At 38.4% G+C, this 11,903-nt stretch overlaps 1 protein-coding gene across 1 annotated transcript; it reads left to right on the plus strand.

Annotated features, from left to right (window-relative positions):
* The first annotated feature begins 4,215 nt into the window (after positions 1-4,215).
* On the plus strand, positions 4,216-6,224 carry LOC122846437 (retinol dehydrogenase 14-like). The gene is made up of 2 exons (XM_044143412.1): positions 4,216-4,566; positions 5,145-6,224. Exons 1-2 carry the CDS (start codon positions 4,327-4,329, stop codon positions 5,760-5,762), a joined length of 858 nt encoding a protein of 285 aa, XP_043999347.1. The 5' UTR covers positions 4,216-4,326; the 3' UTR covers positions 5,763-6,224.
* Positions 6,225-11,903: the final 5,679 nt, after the last annotated feature.

An 11,903-nucleotide genomic window follows, 5' to 3' on the forward strand; every position in this document is an offset into this window, starting at 1 on the left:
TAACCTGAGCGAGGAGGTAAATGAGTCACTGCTGAGGAGCTTCAAGTGATGACGGAACTCAAAACAGAAAGATTTATTTAAAATGTCATCTTCTGGCCTGAAATCTTCAGTAATCATTATGACAATCTGTTCATTTGTCAAGAAAAGATAATAAACACTGCCTGCCGTCTTCTTCAACTTAATGTTAGAACAACCCAGTCTGAAAGCTCTTACATGAGTTCATCTCTTTTTCTCTTGCTGGTGGAGTTGAAAATGAAGACAGAATAAAACGTACCGTGGACAGATAGTTGAATCACATTTTCAAGTTGAAAATGTTAGCTGGACAGAGCTTTAACTGTCAACTGGGTTAAAGACTTCTTCAAGTTACACAGAAATCTTACTTTGAAAACAAATTTTGTGCAAATTAGTTCTATTTATGTAACACTGCTGTTTCAGTTTTTGATGAAGGTTTGGTGTTTAAGATAAAATATACCTCCCTCAGAACAGCAAAACTAGGAGCCTGTATCATAACCAAGTGAACACCAGCAGGACTTTATATGGAACATCCTGAAATGAAATTTGTTCTCCAGTAGACCAAGCTTTTCCAGAAGTCATTAGGGACAATAGTCAGAGGTGGACATGTTGTCAGACATTTACCTTGTTGCTGAAAATGGTATTGATGTGTTGACCTATGTTTACTTAAACTCTGTTTGGCTTTTTAACACTTTAAAAGAGAAACAAACAACTGTCTTTTTGGAAAAAATGTGTATTATAAGTGTATGTTTCAGCCTGATCATTTTTGTTAAATTATATAAAAGAAACCTTTTGCCATTTTGGTGAATGATGGGGGCTGCACAGTGGCGCAGTTGGTAGAGCTGTTGCCTTGCAGCAAGAAGGTCCTGGGTTCGATTCCCGGCCGGGGATCTTTCTGCATGGAGTTTGCATGTTCTCCCTGTGCATGCGTGGGTTCTCTCCGGGTTCTCCGGCTTCCTCCCACGGTCCAAAAACATGACCAGGTTAATTGGTTTCTCTAAATTCTCCCTAGGTGTGTGTGTGCATGGTTGTTTGTCTTGTAAGTCTTTGTGTTGCCCTGCGACAGACTGGCGACCTGTCCAGGGTGTACCCCGCCTCTCGCCCGGGACGCAGCTGGAGATAGGCACCAGCAACCCTCCCGACCCCATTTAGGGAAGAAGGGTGTAAAGAAAATGGATGGATGGATGGATGGGTGAATGATGGAAATCGATGAGCAAACCATGAACCAACATTTTTAGGGTGAACAGAGTTCTAAATCCAAAATGTAAAGCTTTCAGTGATTCAGTCAGTCTACATCCAACCCTCTCTTTTGGTCCAGAGCTGGAGATCTCGCCATTAGCAGTCGCTACCTGCAACCTGGATTTGGGTAAACAGCAGAGTATGGATGGACAGAAAAGTAAAATTAGCCTAATTAGCCTCAAAAGTGCCATTAATAACCTCCTGTACACTTAATCAGAATTAGTATCTCACAAGGTTGCAGAATAAAGCAAATAAAGCGTAGGAGGACTGATTGAGCGATGGAATGCTTTCTCTTCAGCACTTGAAAAGGACTGCATTTCAGCCCAGAGGCATTAAGACCGGGCTGAAATGGGATTTTACCAGATCATCTCACATTTGTTCAGGAAATGGTAGAGAATCTGTGTAAACATACCACTCACTGTTAATGCTTGAGACTGAACTTAAACAGTTCTATTTATTAACAACTAAGACTGAGATGGAAAATCATATTCTTATCCTATTAGGCATCACTGTGGCCCTTAAACCATTTCCCTTAATAAGATCCCCCATTGCACTGTTGTTTTGTTTAGTTCCTCTGTGCACTCATAAATATGCTCATTTTCTCCCCATAGTTTGTCCAAGCATTCAGCAGTTATTTTTCTCCATAGGCAGCTGCGCAGCAGCTACTGGAGTGATGGTGAGCTGCAGAGCAGAGCTGCTTTCCCTCTCAGCTGCTGGAACCAGGCTCATTTGTCTGCTACAAGCTCGGCTTTTGCTCCAATGCTTTCCAGATGTTACAGATGTTATTACCACATTATTGCTGCTGGTGGAGCCCCAACTGTGAAACCAACCACGACAGGCTCGGCCTTGGTACCAGCGGTGGAAGTGGAGGGGTTTGAATCCATGTTTCTCTTGGCATGAGGCCACTGGGGTCTCTAAAGGTTTTCATTGATTTATTTAGGAAATCTGAGAATCCAGTGAGAATAATATGAGGTTTTTCAGTAGCATGTCAGTGTGGTGAGTCTCTCATACTCTGTGAATATGGATCCTCAGTGCAGCATAATTGTGAGGCATTCAACATGGTTTTTGGACAGACAGTAATCTTTAACCCAACATACTCATGTTCACATCTGTCTATGAACATCACCACGTCTTTGACTTCCTCATCTCATTTCATTTATAAAGAGCCAAATCATAACACAGGTCACCATAGTGCCTTTTAAGGTCTGTCAGTACAACAATCAATAATGTGAGACACTGGAGACCATCTGACCAGAGTCAGACTGATTCACACCCTTTTACAGCTTGTAAATGAAACTATATATTCATGACACATAGTGACAACTGAACAGTTTGATGACGGAATTTATGAGATCAAGTTAAAAGTTCACAAGAAGCTATTGGAAGCTGCATACAGCTCTCCTTTTATATGTAATGGGGTTTGGTTGCCATTTGAGATGGTCAAGCATAAACATTTAGCCACAAAGGAAATTAAACTACATTTAAAAATAACTATGAGGATCGATACTAGTTTCCTAACAGTTCATACCCTTTAAGAACATGCATTTTACATGAATTCCCAAAAAAAACCTGCACAAAACCTTTTTGTTTTCATTTTAATTTTGTTATCCTCTTTAGTTCACTTTCCAAAGACATGTGGATAAAACTTTTCCACTGACCTGGAATGTTGGTGATACAATTGAATAAAAGAAAACATTCAAAATGGTTCCTGTTTTTGGGAGAATATCTCCTGGTTGTCTATCTTTGGAGAAGATTCAGGCACTAGAGTCTGATTAAAGGAATCTACAACTATATTCAGAGAAATTAACATATCATGAAAAATTATTTTTTTCCACAAAATCAGTTCAGGCCATCTGAAACTCACAGATGTATGTCTTTGTGATCAGTGTCATATTCATAAATTGTTAAAGGGACAGTATTGTATTTTCAAGGCACATTTAGTACAATTTTATAGCAAAATTGAGTAACTATATTACCTTCACTTGTTGTAAAAATGCTGTATATATATCAAACATAACTTGAAGAAATCTGACTCCACAATTTGACACCTTGAAATTGGTCTGTCTCTTTGAGGATATCCTGATCTTCCTGACACTTCCTTCAGCACATCATCACAACCATGCCTTTCCATTATGCCATTTACAACTGTTTTTACATAGGTATTTAATATGACAAGTTCAGAAGACTTGCAGTTCTCCCAGATGTTTGTTAATTGCTCCTGCCACTAGTCAGGAGGAACTGAGTGGTGGAAGGCGATGTGGAGGAAGCTCAGCTGGAGATGGCAGCTCCAAAGAGGAACTTTGTGGAAATAGGTAGTGCTTTATATGAGCGAGTGCTTAGCCACTCCTAAACGACTCCCATGGAAGCTTCATGTATTTGTCAAACATGCATGAATGAATCAAATAAACACAACAGGTATGTTTTTGATGAGGGATTACAGTGTGATATAACACTCCCCACCACCCCTTTGATAAGTGGGTAAGATTAGTAAGATTCCTGCTTCCATTCCAAAACATAAAGTGGTCTGGGACAAGAAATTAAATAAAGTTACTTAGCCTACCAATATTGTGCACCTGTGTCAGAATAAATCACTTACTGCTGATTGCTCCAATAAATAAATAAAAATAACAAATGATAGGATGAATGTTTTCATTTGACAGGTTTATATATGAAGGGAGACATATAAACATGTATCTTAGTTATTGTTATTAACCTAATAAATATATTTTCCCTGCCATTTCTCCAGGACTACTTCAGATCCAAGTTTAAGTCTTAGCAATTAGCAACATGTGCAGTTAGACATCATTGCACTTTTTCAATGGTTTTGTGTCTGTTCGTCTACAAGAAATACAAATAGTTTAAACTGATTTTGAATAATGATTATAAAACGTCTGTATTAAATATCTTGTCCAAGTGATTTAGATGTTCTCTTCAAAAACAGATTTTATTCCAGGCTTTTTAATGGCCAACTGTCTATCATGAGAATTCTGGGTAGTGGAGTCTTTCTTCCTTGTTATTGTCACGTGATGCTAACTGTAGCAGCAGCTCTGTAAACAGGCTTTACCAGCTAACATAATGCAGGGGAAGACTGTGATAGTGACGGGAGCGAACAGCGGGATCGGGAAAGCTACTGCAGCGGCGATTGTGAAGCTCCAAGGCCGGGTGATAATGGCCTGTCGGGACCAAACCAGGGCCGAGGAGGCTGCCCAGAACATCCGCCAGGAGACCGGGGCAGACGCCAGACAGGTCATGGTCAAACAGCTGGACCTGGCCTCCTTGAGGTCTGTGCGCTCCTTCTGTGAAGACATTATAAAGGTAAATAGATTGTTGATCATTAAACTGGTTTCATCATGCACATCTTTATACGTTTCAGTGCAGGATAATAGTTTAGGTTGAATTAAAAACGGAGGTTTAATTTTTTTAATTTGTTGAATACATGTTTCAAATGTCCACAGTCCACAAAACATCAGTCTAAAATAAATTGCATTCAACAAGTAATTTATTCTACCCAAAGGCATTCTAAAAACTTGCATTGCTTAGTTACATACCAGATTCCCATCATGTCACATGTATTCATATAGGCTATTGCATTAATATAGCTATTTGTCTTCAGGATTTACTGAAGTTGTAAGGTATATTTTAAAACAAATCAATTGGTAGTTCTCAAGCCACCTGACATTCATTCTGTGGAACCTCACTGAGCTTTAGCTATTCTGCTAAAAGAATTGAGATTTTTTTTTGTCTAAATACAAATTACACAAGTAATACATTTTCACCAGTAAAAGATTTTGAAATCCATGCATCTGCTTCCTTCTGCTTTGAGGCTCTACATTTCTTGAGTTCGTTTTGGAAAGCATAAATGTGCTGAGTTTCTCCTTTGCGCTCTTAAACAGGAGGAACCCCAGTTACATGTTCTGATCAACAACGCTGGAGTCTACCAGTGTCCTTACACCAAAACAGAGGACGGCTTCGAGATGCAGTTCGGGGTCAACCACCTTGGTCACTTCTTGCTTACCCACCTGTTGATGGACCTCCTGAAACACTCGGCACCCAGCCGCATTGTGGTAGTCTCCTCCAAGCTTTACAAACACGGTGACATTAACTTCGAAGACCTGAACAGTGAGCAGTTCTACGACAAGGCCTTTGCCTACAGTCGCAGCAAACTGGCTAACCTGTTGTTCACATGCGAGCTGGCCCGCCGACTGGAGGGCAGTGGAGTAACAGTGAATGCTCTGACTCCAGGCATCGTGAGGACTAACCTGGGACGGCATGTGCACATTCCAGTTTTAGCAAAACCGCTTTTTAACCTGATCTCCCGGGGCTTGTTTAAAAGTCCGGAGGAAGGAGCTCAGACTTCAGTGTATTTGGCCTCCAGCCCGGATGTTGACGGTGTCCAGGGAAAGTGCTTTGCCGATTGTAAGCCTCTGGAGCTTCTGGATAAGGCCACAGATCAGGAAGTGGCATCGAAACTGTGGGACATCAGTGAAGTGATGGTGGGCATAACGACTTGAGAACTGTCTGAGACGTGCACGTAACAGGGTACTGACTGAAACTAAAAGATATGCAATGCCTTGGTTATATTTCCTTAACTTTTAGTTGTGATGTAGAAATATCAAAATGCTTTCTATGTTTATGGAAATGTTTGAATCCATTTACATGGTGGTTTGTTTGCAGCATCTTGTTTCAGGTGCTAGAATCTCTGTTTAAGTTCTTTTTTTAATAAATTCTTAAGATCAAATGTTTATAACGTAACCTTTCTAACAGAGCTGTAGTAATGAGTCCCTGAGTTTCACAAGAAGTTGGATGCCTGTAGTTTTTTTTTAATACTGCATTTTATGTGTAAACCTTGAGATAACATTGCTGGGATGTCCATTCCTGAGAAGACTGACAGTTTTCTTGAATGTTTTACACTTTCTTGAATGTTTTAAAATTGTTCTTTCTGTAAAAAAAAAATTGACTTTAAATACTTTGGATATGGCCTTGGAACCCTTCTCTTATCAATCAACAGCAACAGTTGCTTCTCTGTTGTTATCACAGATGTTTTTTCACACTGTTCAAATTTCTCTTTTTATAGAGATGGCCACCTAGATGATGTGGTTAATCAATACATTTGATCTGGAGCACCTGGCTGGTTTGTTCCCTCTTAAATTCTCTAGAAGCAGAAAGGGTGGAGTGGCCCATGCTTTTTATGTGGGTGCACATAACAGAATAATTCTTATTTACTTGCTTCATTAGCAGCCTCCCTCATCTATACACACCTCTAGAGGGTTGGAGAGGTTTTGCCTGTGGAGGGTCGCATTTCAGATATCACTTTTCCCCCAGCAGGTTAGTTAGGCTTCATTCACCCATATTGGTTGCTCTAAAAACCAGTCATTAGCTGGGAATGTTTGCTCTCCAAGTCACCCGAAAACAGCAGTTTTCTTTTTTTACCAAATGGTAGCGGGACCTCCAGGATTCATGACTTTCCCACCTGTATTGTTCATTAGGACATTTTCTGGATCATTTATGGTGAGCTGGAAAACAAAGTAGAAACACAAAACCAGCCACTTTATCAACTTCATCTCATACACAATGCTCCTGGGCCACTTTTTAAGCAGCTCCAGTCTATTTGTTTTACAAATGACTCCAATTAGTGTAATTACAGAATCTGATGTTCTTAATGGGCACTGTAATATTGATAGGACCTTGAATGCTACTTTAGATCTGAGTATTTCAGTCAGGCTCCTTATCCAACACATAATGGATCAATTAAAGGAGCACTATGTCTGTTTGTTTCTGAGCTTCTGTTGGAAGGCCTTGCTCATTAATTCATACACTGAGTTTTATGAAAAAAAAAAAAGTTTTTTTGCATATTTTGGATTTTGGCTAGCAGATCTTCACTAATTACTTTATTTGTAATTTCACTTCCTCCCTCTCCCTTCTTTCTTAACATCTTTTGTTGGAAGTTGCCATTTTTGTCTACCGTCAAATCTGACCAAGAACCCAGTCCTATTATTATTCTATTCAATGCTAAGTAACTGGAAAACATGAAATAGTCCCTTCAGCTTTAAGTAAAGTCTCTTCCTCAGTTAGATGAATTTAAGTAAAGTCTCTTCCTCACTTAGATGAATTTAAGTAAAGTCTCTTCCTCAGTTAGATTAATTTAAGTAAAGTCTCTTCCTCAGTTAGATTAATTTAAGTAAAGTATCTTCCTCAGTTAGATTAATTTAAATATATTGCTTAAATTTAAGTATATCCATCTGCTGGTGATCCAGCAGATGGATCAACAGTTTGTCTGCAGTAAAGAGGGAGTTGCTCAAGTCTTTGAATGAAAGATGAAAGGACGGGTTCTGAATTATTGTTCCATATCTAGTTCTTCAATGTAAATGCCAGAAAATAGCTTCCTCTGGAATACAGGTGTCAAACTCCACTACTGTAACTTTTAGGTCATGGGCACAACTCCGGAACTTGAGTGCATGATGGTGGTCTGGAAATATAGAAAACAACATCTTAACTTAAATATAAACAACAACTTATTGTAGAGCAAATCCTGATAACTATATATGGGAATATCAACTTTTGTATTTTAAAATGGATAAAATGTCACAGTTGTACCTTCTTTCATTTGTTAGGAATTTGAACAATAGCCTGATTAGATATATCAGCCTTACCCAAAAGCATCTGAGATATTTCAGTACTGACATTAATAAGGGTTGTAGTCACATGTAGTTATGTACCGCATTCACCTCAAAGAAGATGTAGGGTCAAGGTACCTTGTCAGCATCTATAGGGCATACATTACCAGGCCTGGGTTCTGATGTCATTATCAGGAGAAATACACACAACTGTCTGCTCAAGTGTGGAAGGAGCAGCACTATCTCACTGGAATGGAGCCACAATATGATAAAGATAAAAAACGAATTTGTCAATAATAGTCTTTTCTAAGCTTTTAAGTCTGCAGCCCATTAATTGCACATTTACTTTAGAAATTGTTATGCAGAGGTCATTAATTTTTAATAGAACACGTAAAGTAGACTTAAGTGTATGTATTATTGTATAAATATGCAATATTTATGTGTGGTACTTGGAATGGTCAGGAGGCATTAGTGGAAGATATATATCATCTAGGTTTTAATAAAACTAAAGGGATTTCAGGTGAACTTGAGGCAATAGAGTACGAGGGCTTAAAGGGCTGTTTTCTTTTTTATGTTGAGAATGTGATCAAGGATAGAAATCCTGGGACATCATGCACTACAGTGTTATAATCAATCTTACAAGGGTTTACTTGATTTTTAGACCTACAACTACATCAAATTATCTCTGAGCAATGCTGAACTTCTGGTTGTTGGTTGCAACCCTAGCACAACATTGAGTAATGATTTTTCTCTGATGGTTTTCAACAAAACAATTCTATTTCACTTGGGGTATATGTTCAAAAGAGCTGCTGAAGTTATGCATAAATTTAGGCTTAATTGTAGGCACTGCTGGATACTTAGAACCCTGGTCATACAGGAATTGAATACTGTGAGTGTTTTCTAATGTTCAACTTCAAGTTGCATTACTGATCAATAAATTAAATTCTTGTGGAGATTTTTGATGTGATCAAACAAAGTGTGACTTTCAGCGCTGTTCAAAATGTCAACTAAACCAGTTTTCTCATCGTGATTTTAGAGTTCTTAAATATAGAAATCTTCAAACAGAATTTAGACTTACTGTACTGCTCTAAATGAAGGAATTCTGAATACAAATGAGAAAAGGTAGTGAAAATTTTGGAAGAATGCCAGGGAAGATCATAGTTTTAAATCAAGATGTCAGGGTTGAGTGTCTGGAAGAAATAGGCCTCAGGCGAGTAGTTGTTTGTGATTTAAGGTGTTTTATGTTTCTGCAGTCATGTCTCTTTCAAACATGTAATACTCCCCCATACTTATTGGAGGTCCAAGCCAGGACAATTTTCAAGATAATCCAGGGAAGAAATGGTTTAAATTTCTTCATCCTTATGCTCCATGTTGGTGCTGCTGTCCATTTCCTTGATCTCTCATGTTTGAATCTAGACACATTAAAAGAAAAAGGATTTTTGGACCCTGTGAGTAAAATCATCTGAGTCGGCAGCCTTATTTTAAACTTTCTCCAGCTGCATTTTCACCTGATAGCCTGAGATTTACAGGAGACAGAGGAGGTTTCAATGTTTCTGTGTCCAGGCTTCCGCCAGTATGATCCCCTAAATCTCAAACTTTCACTGAATGATTTGAAGCACTAATAGGTCTTGATTCTGACACCTTCAGCAGCAGCATGCCAGGTTTTTCCTTTTTTATCAGCTTCTTTCATCTTCTTTCCTAACACCAGCTGGACCATGACCAATGCTGCAGCCAGAGGGAGGAAAACAACCTAGGTGTTTAGTTTGGCTCCTCAATTCACCAAAATGAACTTTTCAACCTTCCCTCGAAGTCTACGTTTTTTGTTTTTTTTAATGATGTACCTAGGTCTGTTTTCCTAGCACCTCTAAAATTAGCTTCATAACTCCCTAACAAGTGATGTGGAAATGTGTTTTTCTTTTCTTTTTGCCTCATGCCATAATTCACTTTACAGCTGACAGCCATCAGCCAACATACATCAGTTTGACAACCAAAGTCAGATTCCATCATCTCCAAAACTAAAGAAAATGAATGTTATCCATTTTCAGGCTTGCTGTGAAAATGTGCTCCACTACATTTAGAAAATTCAAACCATATATGCTTCATGAAACTCTTTACAGATGTGTTTTGCTAGGGTATTGATTGTTTTAATTATACTTTATAAAAGAAGAAATAAAAACCTTAGAAATGGAAATTGATTGCCTAAAGATAAGATATCCTTTTTGTAATAATAAAAAAAAAACAGCAAGAAGTTTTGAGAAAAACTCTGATACAAAAAATACATTGTCTGTATACCCAGCTGTCTGTGAAGGTTTACAATGGATGGAGGATTTGGTAGGGAGGCGAGGTACATCCTGGATAGTTTGCCAGTCCATTACAGGACAACACAGAGACAAACAACCATTTAGATTTAGAAATTTAAATTAACCTAACAATGATATTTTTGGACTGTGGGAGGAAGCTGGGGTCCCTGGAGGAAACCCACAAATGCACAGAGCGAACAGATAGACCCCAGGCTGATATTTGAACCAATACCTTTTCGCTGCAAGACAATTGTTCTATATTCTGGATGCTTATATTATAGTTCTTTTATATTTTATCTTATAAAAGAACTAGACTGACCAATGTGTTGAAACTAAACTCTGTAATTCCTGACAATTTATCTGGGTTTGGAACCCACAGTACAATTTTTGAAAGCGTTGATAAAACTTAGTTAAGAAGAAAGGAGATGACCACTTAGCAACAGTTTGGCTTCATGCAAGAAAATATTGCTACAGATTTGGTGGATCTGAAGAAAGCAAAAGATAGGCTCAAGATCACACGAATTATAAAATTTAAATCATGTATTTATTTATTTGCATTTATTAGCACAATAGAAGGATTGTGCCACATTTAAACTGCAACAATTCATAAAACAACAAAACTGTTTTCACAGGTTTTGATGTGTTGATCCACACTAGGTCAAAATTATGCAAAAAGTATAAAAAATGTACAAACACCCACTTACATTTGGTTAAATATCCCTGCACCACAGATGTTTTTATTGCCCTTAGCAAGCTTCTGGATTAATTCTGACTAGATGTTTGACTACTTTTCTTTACAAAATTGGCACAACTTATTTTAATTGGTCGGTTCCCTTAGGTAACTCATGTAACTCATCCTTTATGTGTTTTCCATTATTATTTTTTTTTATTTTTTATTTTATTTTTACGAGGGTTGAGGTCAGACCTTTTTGGAAGCTATTCCAAAACCCAGAGTGTAGTTTGCTTTAACCAGTTCCAATTTTTTTTGTCATGTTTAAACACCCAACTGTGACTTTGGCATAATGTATGAGGAGCATTTCTGAGTGCATTGCAATGAAATCAGTTTACTACAAAAAACTAGACAAAGATGCCAAAGATTGTCAGTGCCCAGAAAAGGTCGGCACAAAAGTGGTCTTTGGGTGGAAAAGTTAAAGAACTCGTTATTTGGTGGGTCCTGACTTAAGTAATCACTTATCAAAATTCTTAACTTGCCCAACCACGAGAGACCCTGGTGATACAAAAGGTAACTGCACTGAAGACACCGCTCAAATAAATAGAAAAGAGACACAAGATGAATAGAACCAAATCACAGCTCTAAAGTGAGGCTGGGGCTGAGACTGGCAGCAGGGCCAGCCAGGCAGTTAATAATCCTTCACTAGCAAGGACCAGGACACAATAAAAAGTTTTTGAAGGTTTATTGAAGAAAAGGGTCAAGTGGATGGGTCATAAGGGGAGGCTTATTGATGAAGATTTGAGAAGAGGAATCTCAGTGTGGGGATGGTGACTTCAGGAATTAGATTTTTCCCTGCATAACATAGGACCACTGCAGACAGAATCTTGAACAAGGAGGAGCTGATGAAGAATGAAAATATAAGGTAGGGGTGAGCGAGATGGGATGAAGAGCATAAATAGGGATAAGGTGACGTCCGGATGTAGATAAGAGAGGGTTGATTTGAACGAACATAACGGAAAGTGAAGGATGGTTGAACTTAGTATGGGTAGATTGCTAAGTAGTAGA

Source organism: Gambusia affinis, linkage group LG16 (genome assembly GCF_019740435.1).
Source record: "Gambusia affinis linkage group LG16, SWU_Gaff_1.0, whole genome shotgun sequence".
In the NCBI taxonomy this organism is placed as follows: Eukaryota; Metazoa; Chordata; class Actinopteri; order Cyprinodontiformes; family Poeciliidae; genus Gambusia; species Gambusia affinis.